Consider the following 15,735-nt stretch of genomic DNA (forward strand, 5'->3'; position numbering starts at 1 on the left):
GCTATCCATCAATGGCTTTTGCAGCCCTCCTATTCACTTACCCATCTGCTCCCTCCTACCTCTATACCCCAACTTGTGCTCCTCTGGATTTCCCCACTTCTAACCTATTGCTCAAGTTTTTCTCTCTACCTGAAACACCCTTCTTCTCGCCTCCACTTCACCAAAATACATCTCTTTTCCTCTCTCAAATCCTCTTAGTCACATCTTCCAGGATTCAGTCACTGATCAATTATCCAACTCTGTAGTGTTATTACAAAACTTGTTTATTCACATTGCCTATTAATTGTACATATTCCTTCATTCTTATCTATAATATACTCATTTTTTTGTTTATACACCTCCAAAAGTGCAAGAACAAATACGGTGCCTTTTATTTGTATGTCAAGGCTTAGAACAGGGTTCTGCATAGAGAAAGTGCTCAATAATTATAGTTGATACTGTGTCAGAAGCAGCACTGAAAACAGCCACATAGCCAGAGCAACCCTGGGTAATGAAGTAGTAAAGAATATTAAACATCTACAGAGTAGATTTTTTTTTTAATTAACTCACAAAGCCCACGTAAACCATTAACCTTTTGAGACAGAGAACTATTAATGGCAGAGGATATATCTTGAAGTGATCATTTCCCTATGCTCCAATTGAAGCTTCTGAAGTAATAGCCAGGGACCAGAAAACCTGACTGTGATATGATACTGGGAAGGAAGAGAAGAATGATCTCCAAGGTAAAGGCACTACTCAGTGGTATTTATTGAGCCTAACTAGATTCTGAGGACTGAGCTAAGCACTTGAGAGAGTATGTCAGCTGTGTGACTTTGGGCAAGTCACTTAACTGCTCTCTGCCTGTTACCTCATCTGTAAAATGAGGATTAAGAACTGTGAGCCCCACGTGGGACAACCTGATCATCTTGTATCCTCCCAAGCTCTTAGAACAGTGCTTTGCACATAGTAAGCACTTAACAAATGCCATTATTATTATTATGTTACAACAAAGTTGGTAGACACATTCCCTGCCCACAGGGAGCTTAGAGGCTACAGGGATTTTTTTTGCAAAAGCAAGACACTTCAGTATATCTGAACCAAGAGGTGATTGCTAATAATACACTTTAGATTCTTCATTATTAGTATTTATTGGGTACCTACTGGGTGGAGAACACTGTAGAAGGGGCTTGGAAGCATATTATAAAAGGAAGAAAACATGATCCTTGCCCTCGTGGAGGTAATAATTTAGTGGGGGAGACAGAAAGACATAGTTTACAATGGGAACAAAGTAAGAAAATATTGTAATTGGCAACAACCAAAGTAATTCATGAATTGACTATTTAAGTGCTAAGAATGGATGATGATATGACCAGGAAGGTAGGGATTATTTGGGTGATGCTTCCTGGAAGAGATGACTTAAAGGTGGGTAGGGGAGGGGAAATACCATAAAATATGAGGGAAGGGCATGTGCAATAAGTTGGAGACTGGATTCGAGAGAGGGTCAGCTAAGAGCCTAGCTTGAGAAGAGTGAAGGGTGTGAACTGGGGAGTAGCCAGAACATGCAAGCATCATGATCTAGTGGATAAGGCATGGGCCTGGGTGGGTCGTGGGTTCTAATCCTGGCTCCACCACTTGTCTTCTATGTGACCCTGGGCAAGTCACTTCACTTCTCTATGCCTTAGTTACCTCATCTGAAAGATGGGAATTGAGACTGTGATTCCCACATGGGTCAGGGACTGTGTCCAACTTGATTTAAGTTCGTCAGGTTGGACATGGTCCCCATCTCACACTGTGTTCATAGTCTAGTTCATATTGATATGTCGTTTAGCTTTGGTATTAATAGACTCAGTTCTCTGATATGGGGTTATGTTCCCAACAGGCCCAACATTAGGGAAAACTCATATAGCAAACATACTTTAATCAGTGCTGATATTGTATCGTGTTCTACCCAGGTAGACCAGCAATGTCAGAAAAAAGTTTCCTAATTCTCTAATGGTGTTCTATCCAAAGTGTGTAATAAAGACATGTTCTGGAAGAACAGAGTGTAGATAATAATCTTAATGGTCGGCACCTAGTTTTGATTCTTTTCACTGTAGTTAAATGAGCATCAAATGCTTCTTGTATGTTATTGCACTGCAAGGTTATGTTATCAAAAAACATCTTTCATTGACAGGCAAACACAAGCCACCAGGATCAGAAACATTGATTCAAGGAAGTAAAAGACTCAGATCTACTAATTAAACTCAAGTTTCCATTGGATGAGGAATCACATATAGGAATTTCCAAATACACACTCACACTTGTTACATCAGTCTTTGGATAACATAAGCTATAGGAATCTAAAATGGGGAACTATTGTCCAGAATTGAGGAGTCTCTGACAATCTAAATATCTCTAGAGAGGAAGCTAGACTCATAACTTGGAGTGCCTGTCCCCTGGGTAAGGCCAGACAGTCAGAGCCTGCCACCTTGCACATTAAACAATAGTTTATCACTGGTTTGAAGAAAGGGACTAAATCTGGCTGTGCTAAAGGGGATGGAATTCAGGAAGACAACAAGATGCACTGCATTTCTGAAACCAAAAATATATGGAAGTTCTTGCCTGTGGATTACAGTCATTAAAAATGAAACTTTAAAACTCCTTTGCTAACTTTCAGGTTTCAAGGGATTTCAGACCAAGTTCAAGTTGGATTTTCTGACATCCCTTTCCTTCCTGAGACTTCATCCCTTAGTTATGGGAATGCCACACAGACTATCCTGCTGAACACTGTGGGGTTGTGATAGTAGTGGGTATTTTATAATAAGAGAATCAGCTTCTCAAGTAGTGACTTCTTTGGGGGGTACAAATTGACCATCCTCTAAATTCCAACAAGTCTTTTCAAGGGATTTGTATTTGCATTCTAACTAAATGATTGGCATCTGGTCTTATAGGTTGTTGCTTAGTGAACACTATTTTTACATTGTACTAGACTTGATCTCTAAAAGCTCTGTGCTCTGAATGAAAACATCCTTGAGTGGAGCCACGCAAACCAGTCAACAACCTAGTCTCAGTTAGCTGACATTCAGAGCCATGATTGACAGGTGACACTGCTTCTGGGTGATCTTGGGTTATCATCAAATACACGGAACTTACCTGCTCCTCGAGAACACAAGTTCACATCAAAAATTGCAACCTGTTAGTCTAATCAGCCTCTGCACAGTATCTGATGGACAAAGAGCTGACTGGAATCGATACCTATTTAAAAACGCTGAAAAGGATACCAAAATTTCCAAAAAAAAATTGTACAAAGGCAAAGGAGCTAAGCTGACAATTTCCTTCTATTCTTTCCTCCTTCGTCTCCCCCACCCCACAAACTTTCACATCCCGATAAGCAAGGAACTTTGTTCCACGCCCAACCTTTATAGCAGAGCAAGCCTTTAGCCTGACTGAAGTCTTGAGAATGAAAAATGTAGACATTCCCAGTGAATAAAAGGATAGTCTACAAAGCACAGTCGGCTTGATTCTTTAGCATAGGAAGCGGCAAGCTTTTGAGAGCTAGGCTGCTATTGGGAATTTTAAAAGCATTATCAGTCAGCATAACATTCAGAGTTTCAGCACCAAGGCTAACGAAACAGCTTAAAACACACCCCAAACTCTCACACTTCGAACACAAGCCAGGCAACTGAAGCCCCTGGGTTCTCAGCCTGTAGTTTATTTTCCTTAAGCATCTATGGTCCAGAATACTCACATTCTTTCTTTTGTGTCAGACACAGCTTGCTAAGCTTCTAGATCTGGCTGCTTTTTCACTCTGCAGCTACCAAAGATGGCTTTCCAGCTCTGCTCGTGATGCAACCGGGCTCCTAGTACATTATAGGCATTGCCACTGATCACAGAGGGGAAGAGACTGAGCATGCTCACACATCACCTCACTAGGAAGCAGGAGGGAGGCTCACAGAGGAGCTCCCATTCGAAAATGGGCAGGAGTGAATCCTAGAGTAACTGGCATAGTGTGCCTCCTCATTCCTGACTGTCATTCTTTGACAGCGACTTTCAATTCTGCTATTAGACTGTGAGTCTCATGTGGATCAGGAACTGTGTCTGATCTAATTCAACGCTCTCTTCCACAGTGCTGAATGCAGTGCTTGGCACATAAATAGCAGCAGTGACTTTCTAGCCTCCAACAGCTAAGATTTATAGTAATAATGATGATATTTGTTAGGTGCTTACTATGTATCAGGTACTGTTCTAAGCACTGGAGTAGATATGAGCTAATTGGGTTGGACCCTGTCCTTTCATTCATTCATTCAATTGTATTTATTGAGCATTTACTTTATGCAGAGCACTGTACTAACCACTTGGAAAGTACAATTTGGCAACAGATCTAGACAATCCCTACCCAACAACGAGCTCACAGTCTAGAAGAGGGAGACAGACAACAAAACTAAACCAGTAGACAGGCATAAATAGTATCAAAATAGATGAATGGAATTACAGATCTATGCACATCATTAATAAAATGAATAGAATAATAAATATGTACAAATATACACAAGTGCTGTGGGGTGGGGAAGGTGGTAATAATAACAATAATGATTGTATTTGTTAAGCGATTACTATGTGCCAAGCACTGTTCTAAGCGCTGGGGTAGGTACAAGGTAATCAGCTTGTCCATGAGATTAGAGCAGAGGATATTGCATTTCAGGTCCAGAAATAGGAATTTGTTCAAGAAAACAGGCTTCACAATGAGCGATTCAGCAAGGAAAAAGCTTCTCTAAGTTCAACCCTGGCTACGTTCTCTAGGATCGCTATCATAAATTATTTGTGACCACAAGTCAATTGTTTATTTTGCAAGACTGTTGCCATTTACTTTCCTCGGTATTTCTTAAATGTGTTTTGGGGAGGAAAACTACATCTATCACCTCTTTCATTCCAATCCTTCCATCATTTACCTGTCCACATATGGCACAGTCTCCTAGAATGATTACAACTGTCTTTGAAAGGTTAGAAGAGAAATTACATCACGCTCAGACTTGGTTGAAAAATATGCAGGAGAACAACAGAGCAAATATTTAGAGTAACCAAACGGTACACTCGACTAATGAAAAAACTCATCTTTTATGTGGTACTCATTAATGAATCAATGATATGTATTGGTCTCTTACTGTGTGCAAAGCACTGTACTAAACAAGTGCCCAAAGGGCACAGACCCAAGTGCACAGGTGATGCGAGAGAAAGAGGGAATAGGGGAAAAGAGGACTTAACCAAGGAAAGCCTCTTCCCCAAAGTCACAAAGCCAATAAGTGGCGGAGTCAGGATTAGAACTCACGACCTCTGACTCCCAAACCCTGGCTCTACCCACTAAAGTGTGCTGCTTCTCAGCTGAGGGTGGGAGTACGGGCAATGGGGAGAGGATGAGGAACAGAGAAAAAGGGGGCTCAGTCTGGGAAGGCCTCCTGGAGGAGGTGAGTGCTCAGTAGGGCTTTGAAGTTAGGAAGAGTGCTAGTTTCGTGGATGTGAGGAGGGAGGTCATTCCAGGCCAGAGGTAGGACTTGGGCCAGGGTTCGATGGCAGGACAGGTAAGAATGAGGCACAGTGAGGAGATTAGTGGCAGAGGAGCTGAGTGTATGGGCTGAGATGTAGAAGGAGAGAAGGGAGGTGAGGTAGAACAGGGCAAGGGGATGGAGAGCTTTGAAGTCAACAGTGAGGAGTTTTTGCTTCATACGAAGGTCAATAGGCAATCACTGGAGATTTTTGAGGAAGGGGGTGACATGCCCAGAGAGATTCAGTAGAAAGATAATCCAGGCAGCAGAGTGAAGTATAACCTGAAGTGGGAAGAGACAGGAGGTTGGGAGATCAGAAAGGATGCTGATGCAGTAAACCAGTCGAGATATGATGAGAGATTGAACACACAAGGTAGCGGTTTGGATGGAGAGGAAAGGGCAGATCTTGGCGATGTTTTGAAGGTGAGACCGACAGGTTTTGGTGACAGATTGGATGTGTGGGGTGAATGAGAGAGTGGAGTCAAGGATGACACCAAGGGTGCGGGCTTGTGAGATGGGAAGGATGGTAGTGCCATCCACAGTGACAGGAAAGTCAGGGAGAGGACAGGGTTCGGGAAGGAAGATAAGGAGCTCAGTCTTGGACATGTTGAGCTTTAGGTGATGGGTGGACATCCAGGTGGAGATGTCCTGGAGGCAGGAGAAGATACGAGCCTGGTGGGAGGGAGAGAGAACAAGGGGGGAGATGTAGATTTGGGTGTCATCTGCGTAGAGATGACAGTTGAAGCCGTGGGAGTAAATGAGTTCACCAAGGGAGTGAGTCTAGATGGAGAATAGAAGGGGACCATTTAGGAGATGGGAAGGGGAAGAGGAGCCTGTGAAGGAGACTGAGAATAAATGGCCAGAGAGATGAGGAGAACCGGGAGAGGACAGAGTCCATGAACCCAAGGTTGGATAAATTTTTGAGAAGAAGGGGCTAGTTGACAGTGTCAAAGGCCATCCTACATAGGGGTTACAGTTTTAATCTCTGTTTTACAGGTGAGAACTCTAGGTGAAGTAACTTCACCTAGAGAAGTGAGGTTACTTGCCCAAGGTCACACAGCAGACAAGTGATGGAGCTAGGATTAGAACCCAAGTCCTTCTGAATCCCAGGCTCTTGCTCTATCCACTAGGCCATGCTTTTCCCCATAATCTTGCATCTTACCTCCATTAAAAAAGTCCTTTATTACTGAGAGCTATAGTTGTACTCTCCCAAATGCTTAATAAAGTACTCTGGAAAAAGTAATATTTATTGAACACTTACAGTGTGTAAACCACTGTACTAAGTGCTTGTGAAAATACAATGCAAAATCCCTACCCACAAAAAGTTTACAGTCTATGGGGGAAGACAGAAAATTAAATTAAAGATAGGGGAAATAGCTTATAAGAATATGAACATAAGAGCTGTGGGGGAGAGTATCAAGTACTTGAGATACATAAGCCAGTGCATAGGCAACACTAAGGGGAGGGCAGATAGGAGAAGTAAGGAAAGAAAAGACCTTTTGGAGGACATGTGATTTTTATGAGGGTTTTGAAGATGGAGAGAGTAGTAGACTGTCAAATGTGAAGGTAGAGATAGGAGGTGGGGAGGTCAGCTAGGGGCGTTGCACAATACCCAAAGCAGGACCCAGAGCTCCGGGCCCCTGCTCCTGACTAATGACCTGCTACGGGATAGTAAAGCTCAGGAGTGAATCCCCCTGGGAGGAAACAAATCCAATTCTGGAAATACCCTCACCGCTTGGATAGATGTGGAGTCAGCAGAACTGGAGAAAGGGGAAGAGGGCATGACCAGGGCAGCTGCATTAGAACTAATGCAAAGTGAGGCCCCTTGTTTTGAGAAATGTAGGCCCCTCAGAATAGCCTGAAAAAAATCCTAGATGTTTTATCTTGAATTTCCTTTGAAAAAAAGCTCTTAGATGCCCCTCGAGGGATAGGGTCCAGGTCTAATTCCCACCTGTATACCCTTTCCCAGAGCTTAGTACACTGCTGTGGACACAGTAAGAGGTTAATAAATACCGTTAGTACTACTTACAAGTGAGGATGCAACTGCAAACATGAGAACCGAAAAAAGTGGTCCACAATCCCCTCTCTGTCAAGTATCTTTGTTCTTTGGAAACCCAAAGCCTGCTAGTGCTGGAACTGGTAGTGGCCCTAAGGGTGGCTTAAATCTCCTGGAACTTCCTGAACCCCACACCACCTGATTGCCGGCTCTCAGGTGTGAACAATGTGGGCTCCAAACCTCAACTCCCTCCAGACCATCCCATGCCAGGAAATGGGAATGGAGGCTTAGCAGAACTCAGCAACTCAAAATGGAAGGTAAAAGGATATGGCTTATTTCACACAAGCAAATCTTTTCCTGAAGAAATCAGAGTGTGTGTGTGTGTGTGTGTGTGTGTGTGTGTGTGTGTGCATGCACGTGTGTGCACGCACACATTTATGAAAGCATGCATGCCTGTAGCCTTGGGAAGAGGAGCAGAGGTAAGTGGAGAATACTTGCTAGAGGCAAAGTCAGAAACCTGCAGTGGTTTCAGATGAAATTAAAGTTCCCAACATTATCTCACCCTCCAGGCATAAATACAAACCTACAAACCATACATTCACATATGTAATAATCTCATTATCAATTGAAATCAATCAGTGGTATTTATTGTTTACTGTGAGCAATGCACTATACTAAGCACTTGGTCAAGTACAATTTAATAGAGTTCTACATATGCTCCCTGCCCTCAAGGAGCTTACAGTCTACAGGGAGTGACAGACATGAAAATAAATTGTAGATGGGGGAAATAGAGGGTAAGGATATTTATACTTATTTAAATATATTTAAGTGCTGTGGGGCGATATCAGAGTATTTAAGGGGTACACAGCCAAGTGCATAGTTGACAGTGAGAGGAGGATGGAAACAGGAAATGAGGGCTTAGGGAAGCCCTTCTAGAGGAGATGTGATTTTAGGAGGGATTTGAAGGTGGGAAAAGTGGTGGACTGTTGCATATAAATCAACCATTGGTATTTAATAAGCTCTTTCTGTGTGCAGAACACTATGCTAGTTATTGCTCTTTGCTTTTCAGGACTGTTCTGTAGCTTGTTATACTGCTGTAAATCACCCCAAAATGTTCTTGATCCCTAACTTATCCCTACCGTAGTAATAATAATAATAATAATTGTGGCACCTGTTAAGCACTTACTATGAGTCAAGCACTAGGGTTAGATGCAAGATCAGATTGGACACAGTCCCTGTCCCATTTCGAATTCACAGGCTAAGTAGGAGGGACTAAGATTTAATCCCCATTTTATAGATGAGGTATCTGAAAGTAAATGACTTGTCTAAGGTCACACAGCAGGCAAGTGGCAGAGCTGGGATTAGAACCCGGATCCTCTGATTTCCAGGCCAGTTCTCTTTCCACTAGGTCATGCTACTTCTCCTTTGTACCCTGCAAGCCTTCCTACAGGCAAGACAGGTGCAGTGTGCCTTTGCCTTAGTCCCTGAGCAGGCAATTATCAGGGCTTGTCACTCTCACCAACTGCCTCTTGCTCCGTGAGCTGCCAGGGCTTCTCCCTCCCTTCCTCTCACTGCCACTGGTCAAGGGCAGGGTGCCTGCTACAGTTCCTCCCCAACCTTCCACTCACATGCCACATTGGAAAAAAAAACTTGAAAATCTTCTCAAGGCCCAATAATAGCCAAAAGCTCAGGATGTCACTGGCAATGATTCCAAAACTATCACCTTTTCTTGCATCCTCTACGGTAGCTACAGCAAAAACAAAACTGTCTCATCTGTAAAATCAAGCATTCTCCCCTGTTTCCCTCTCATTCAGGTCAATGGCAAAGAGAAGGTAGAAAGTCCACTAGATCTTGAAGTTGTCAGGCCAGTGGAGTCCTGGTCACATGTTGTGATTAAAAAGCTAGACTGGGAACAGGATGGGAACTTTCCTGAAGCCAAGGTGGCACTTCTGACTTGGGGTTTGGCTGCGTGGGGCTAGGACTAGCCCTGAGGGAGGACCAGCTGCAGGGCCCACAAGTGGGCCCCTATCCTCCCCACCCTTCTGTGAGCTTCATGGCCCTCACTGTAATGAAGACCGCCTGCCGTGTATGCAAGTGGAGTTGAGAGGGGACATCCATCATTGGGCTTTTGGTTACAACCCAAACCCCATGCCCTGGAAGGAACTGGGTGACTGGAGGGAGGCTTTGTTACACCTAGAAGACCCCTCCCAGTTTTTTGTTTAATCTCCATGAGGGGGAGGCAAAAATCTCCCCCAAGCCTCGCCCCCACACCATCATGTGCCAAGTCAGTGCAGGGCTCTGGCTTTATCCAAAAGAAATTGAAACCTGTACTCTGGCATCTATTAAATAATGTTTTGGTGTCCAGAGGTCCTCAAAAAGCCTAAGGCTATTCTGAATGTGTGTCATCTCATCAAAGATGAAGACACCCTGTCGAATTCCCCATCACCCAGAGTATGAATCAGGGCTGTGAATTAGATCCAATTTTATTTACTCTCTTTTAAACAACTGTCCTTGAAGACATAACATAGAGCTCTGAGCATGAGGTTTTTGTACAATTTGAGGTAGTGGCAATTATTATGATGCCACTTGGTGCAATGCACTGTGCTTGGGGTTTGGGAAGTAAATAATAACCAGGTAACACAATATATTCGAACTGTATATTGTTGATTGTCTAATTGGAGGACAAATATAAAAATATTTACCACTAGAGAGGTTAAAATAAGTTGAACAGATGTATATAACATGAGTGCTAAGAAGAGTGGAAATAAATGCATGAGTGTTAGGCTGAAGGGATGATATGTCTTACAGTGCTGGGAAATTAATCAAGGAAGGCTTGCTGGGGGAGTTGGGCTCTCAGGAGGGATTTGAAGGTAGGGAGAGCTGAGGGAGGAAGTCCAAGGTGGGGATTGAGGCAGGAGAATCAAGAATGAAGAACAGCTAGGAAGTTGGTTTTGGAGAAGTGAAGCCAGTGTGTTAGGGAGAAGAGAGCAGATAGGTAAGGCAGGTGCCGATGGTGGGAAGCTTTGAGGCTGATTTTGAAGAATTTTTGTTTTCTGCAAAGAGACCCAGGGAGATAGTGGAGACTTTTGAGGAGAGATTGAGCCAAGTGAAATTTCAGGAATTGATAAGTGGTTTTTATTGAGCACTTACTGTATGCAGAGCACTATACTAAGTACTTGGGAGAAAATGGAATTAATAGACACATCTCCTGACCACAAGGAGCTTACAGTCTAGAGGAAGATGATTGACAAAGTTGGGTTTGCTGGAGAACAGATTGAAGATGAAGGGGAGCAGCCCATGGTGGAGCGAGGGGTGGCTGAATTTCACAGACCACAGAGGTATTTAGACCATGAGGAGGCAAGGAATGGCGATGAGGTATCAGAGGGTGCTGAAAGGGAAGGAAATTTCAACATCTGAGGATTTGGGGAAGTGTCATCCTTCTGGATCTTGGAGAAGTATAGTTCCCCAGAGGAAAGGGGTGCCAGAATAAACTTCCTATTCTTCCTTCAGGAGGACCTGAATGCTTCCCCAGCTAGGTTCTGCTCATAATACAATCCAGTCTTCTTAGTGCACTGTGAGCTTGGACCTGCCAAAGCCTGTAATTTTAAATAGTTTCATTACTGCCATATTTGTTCCTTTCTTGACTTTTAATAGAAAGACAGAACTCAGTGAGGGCCTAGAACAGTCAGTTCTCCATCACAGAAGCTCATGCTGCCATACAACTTTTCTGAAAAGAGTTGGAGTGGAGCATGTATAACAACAGGAAACAGCAGAAACTCCTGACAATTGGCTTCAAGGCATTGACAGCATTCTCCATCCTTTGTATCTACTCTCTTCTACCACTACACTTCAGCTCGCATTGTTTATTCCTCTCAAACTAACCTACTGTCTGTGACTCATTCTCTTTTCTCTCATTGCCAACCTCTTGCTCACATCCTCCATTTCTGCCTAAATTCCCTCCCCCTTCACATCTGGCTGCTCCCTGATTTTCTCATTGCTGAAGACCTTCTGAAATCATAGTTCCTCCCAGTGCCCTTCTGAATTAATTTCTTCTCCATCCTGCTTACTCCACTTCTACCACTATTAGCACTTCTGCACCACCTAACTAATCGATCAATGGTTTGTATTGAGTACTTACTGTGTGCAGAGCACTGTACTAAATGCTTGGGAGAGTAGAATACAACAGAATAGGTAGGCATGCTCCCTACCCACAAAGACTTAAGGTCTAGAGGGGAAGACAGACATTAAAATAATTTTTGAGTATATACATGACTCTTGTAGGCTTGAGAGAGGGATGAATATCTGGTGCTTAAATGGTAAAGATCCAAGTGCAAGAGTGATGCAGAAGGGAGATGGAGTAGGGGAAATGAGGGCTTCTGGGAAGAGATGTGATTTTAATAAGGCTCTAAAGGTGGGAAGAGTCATAGCCTGTTGCTTATGAAGAGGGGAAGGAGTTCAAGGCCAGAAGAAAGACAAGAGCAAGGGGCCTGTGTTGAGATTTAAGAGATCAAGGTAAACTGAGCAAGCTGGCTTTAGAGGGGCTTAGTGTGTTGGCTGGATTGTGGTAGAAAATCAGGGAGAGTAAGGGAGTGAGAGCTGACTGAAGGTGGGAAACTACTAGGAGTTCTTTAGGAGTGAGGAGATGTAGACTGAATGGGTTTAAAAAAATCATCCAGGCAATAGAGTGAAGTATGGACTGGAGTGGGAAGTGACATAATACAAGGAGGTCATTGAGGAGGTTGATACAGTAGCCAAAGCAGGATATGGTAAGTGCTTCGATCAGAGTAGAAGCAGTCTGCATGGAGAGGAACGGGCGGATTTTAACAATGTTATGAGGGTAAAACTGTCAGGATTTGGTGACAGATTTCATATGTGTGTTGGATGAGAGATGAGTTGAGGATAATTCCAAGGTTTATGATACTGGGTAGATAGTGGTGTTTTCTATAGTGATGGAAAAAACAAATGGAGGCCAGAGTTTGAGTGGGAAGATGAGTTCTATTTTGGACATGCTTAGTTTGAGGTGTCAGCAGACTACCTATGTAGAGATGTCCTGAAGTCAGAAGGAAATGTGAAACTGCAGAAGAGGGGTCAGGGCCAGATAAGTAAATTTGGGAATCATCCACATAAAGATGGTATTGAAGCCATGGAAGAGGATGAGTTCTCCAAGTGAGTGGGTGTGGATGGGGAATAGAAGGGGGGACAGATCTATACCTTAAGGGACTCCCACAGTTCTCCCACAAGAGGTGGGAGGCAGAGAAGAGGAGCCTGTGAAAGGGATTGAGAAGGTATGGCCAGAGAGATAGGAGGAGAACCAGGAAAGGACAGTGTTGATGAAGTCAAAGTTGCATAGTGTTTCCAGGAGAAGAGAGTGGTCCACAGTGTCAGAGGTCGCTGAAAGTTTGAAGAAGATTAGGATGAAGTAGAGGCCACTGGATTTGACAAGAAGGAGGTTGTTGGTGGGTGGCTTTGAAGAGCGCAGTTTCCGTGGAGGGAAGATGGTGGAAACCAGGTGATCAAGGAGAGAACTGGAGGAGAGAGAGGAAGCAGAGGCAGCAAGCATAAACAACTTGCTCAAGACCTTGGAAAGGCAAGTCCGAAACAGTTGTCATGGGCAATGGACTTGGGAGTCACCAAGGATGGATAAGTATTGTTGATGGGTGCAGGATAAGGCAAGGTTATAGTGGGAGAAGTGGTTTGAGATGGAAGAGGCCAGTCTGCTGTCTATATTTCCACTAAAAATGCTCCCCAGCTAGAGCTCATGAGTGAAGCAGATCCAGGGCTGTGGGTTGGTGGTATGAGATAGATGGAGAGCCAGGGTAGTGATGCAGTTGAGTTCAGTGGAGGCGATGGAGTTGAGGTTATGGATTTGTGCACCAAGAGAAAGTAGGTTGGGTATGGAGACCAAATGAAGCACGATGACTTTAGAAAATTGGATTGGGATTGACAGATTGGAGGACTGTGTTTGGGAACAGGAAAGTTTTGTGAAGAGATGTGTGGGATTGAAAGCAGATGGAAAAAAGCCTGTGCCTGGGAATCAGAGGACCAGGTTTCTAATCCTTGCTTTACCACTTGCCTGCTATGTGACCTTAGGCAAGTCACTTCAATTCTCTGTGCCTCAGTTTCCTCATCAATAAACTGGGGATCCACTACTGTTTCTCTCTCCCCCTTAAACTGTGAGCTTCATGTGAGACAGTGACTTGTATTTCCCCCAGTGCTTAATGCCGCAATTATTAGTGTTCTTACTTACACTTGTGTTTTTTCCTTAATAGAAGGGCTTATTGTCCAAGGTGTTCCCTCTATTCCTGGTTGCACAAATAGAGGAAAGAACTCTATCCCTTTGCATTCCTTCAGTAGTAAAAAAGTACCCTAGATCTCATGTTCTGATTTCACTGTAACCCATCTTGTGGATGAAGACCTAAAGAGAGTGCTGTTTTCCACATGTAAATGAGACTACTAAAGTGGAGAATTCGGCAGTAGTTTCTCCTTTGTGACATTGGAAGATTTTCCTTGTTTCTTGGTCAAGGACACTGTTAGAACCTCATGTGGCTTGGTGATGTTGCCTCTTCACCTTCCTGGTTATGTGATGTCTTTTCTCAATGTATCAGTGGTATTTATTAAGCACTTGCTATGTAACGAGCCCTGTATCAATCACTCAAAGGTAGAAGATCCAATGCTTTTGCTGCTTCCTCTTATCCCATGCAGCAGCAGCTCAGATGAAAGCTGTGTTTTGGAGGAATTTCTGAAACTTCACCTCTAAACCTGGGTCACCTGTGAATTTTATTGATTTGTCAATCAATCAATACTATTTACTGAGCATTTACTCTGTGCAGAGCACTATCCCAACTGCTTGGGAGAATACAATATAACTGAGTTGGTAGATTATATTGCTTACTCATAACGAGTTTACAGATTAGAAAGGGAGACAGACATGATTATTAAAATATGTTGGGGATATGTAAATAATTGCTGTAGGGCTGAGGATGGGGTAAATAGAGGGTGCAAATCTAAGTGCAAGGATGACACAGAAGGAAGTGGGAGAAGAGGAAATGAGGGCTTAGTTGGAGAAGGCCTTTCGGAGAACATGTGCTCTTAACGAGAGGTGGGGGTAGTAATTGCCTGTCAGATATGAAGAGAGTGGGAGTTCCAGGCCAGAGGCAGAATGTGGAAAAGAGGTCATTGGTGAGATAGATGAAATTGAGGTACAGTGAGTAGCTTGGCATTAGAGGAGTGAAATGTGTGGGCACATTTTTCATAACAAAATTGGTAGGGTAAGGTGGGAGGGCTCTAAAGCTTGTGGTAATGAATTTCCGTTTGCAGATGTGGAGGGGCGACCAGTGGAGTGTTCTTCGGGAGTGGGGAGATGTAGATTGAATGTTTTTTTTTGTTCTGAGGAAAATGATCCTAGCAGCAGAGTGAAGCATGGGCTGTTATGGGGAGACATAGCAGGCAAAGGGATCAGCATGGAGGCTGATGCAGTAGTAAAGGTGGGTTCAGTAGTAAAGTGTTTGGCTCAACATAGTAACAGTTTTAATGGAGAAGAAAGGGTGGATTTTAGTCATTTCTTATGAAGTTGAACTGAATAGATTTGGTGAAAGATTGAATGTGTCAGTAGAATGTGACAGCTGAGTTGAAGATAAAGACAAGGTTATGGGCTTGTGAGACAGAAAGGATGGTGGTGGAGGTGGAGGTGGAGGATGGGAGATTCAGGGGAGGTCAGGGTTTGGGTGGGAACATGAGGAGCTCTGTTTTGGACATCTTAAATTGAAGGTGTCAGCAGGACATCCAAGTAGAGATGTCCTGAAGAAAGGGGAAAATACAAAACTGCAGAGAAGGAAAAAGATAGGACTGGAAATGGAGATTCAAGAATTTAGGTAGTTGAGGTTGTGGGAGCGAATGATTTCTCCAGGGGAATGGGTGCAAATGGAAAATAAAGGGACCCAGAACTGAGCCTTGAAGGACTCCCACTGTTAGGGGGTGGATGCAGAGAAGGAGGCTGCAGATGGGCAGCCAAAGAGATAGGGGAAGCAGGAGAGTTCAGTGTCAGTGAAGCCACAGTTAAATATTTCCAGGAGAAGGGGGTGGTTGGCAGTGTTGAAGGCAGCTGAGAGTTTGAAGAGGATTAGGATAGAGTAGAGGCCATTGGATTTGGCAAGAAATATCATTGCAGAACTTAGAGTAGTTTTGGTGTAGCAAAGGAAATAGTAACTAAATTGAAGGGGATCAAGAAGGGAATTGGAGTAG

General features: G+C 43.5%; 1 protein-coding gene across 1 annotated transcript in view; it reads right to left on the minus strand.

The window, feature by feature from the left end:
* The window catches only part of LOC119928919 (vesicle-associated membrane protein 2-like), a 243,805-nt gene extending 240,029 nt beyond the window's left edge, over nt 1-3,776 (minus strand). The window contains exon 1 of the mRNA XM_038747454.1: nt 3,707-3,776. Coding sequence (XP_038603382.1) covers nt 3,707-3,708 — 2 coding nt within the window. The 5' untranslated portion in view covers nt 3,709-3,776. The remainder of the gene's footprint in view (nt 1-3,706) is intronic.
* Between the last annotated feature and the right edge of the window lie 11,959 nt (nt 3,777-15,735).

The sequence above is a fragment of the Tachyglossus aculeatus genome, chromosome 1 (genome assembly GCF_015852505.1).
Source record: "Tachyglossus aculeatus isolate mTacAcu1 chromosome 1, mTacAcu1.pri, whole genome shotgun sequence".
Taxonomy (NCBI): domain Eukaryota; kingdom Metazoa; phylum Chordata; class Mammalia; order Monotremata; family Tachyglossidae; genus Tachyglossus; species Tachyglossus aculeatus.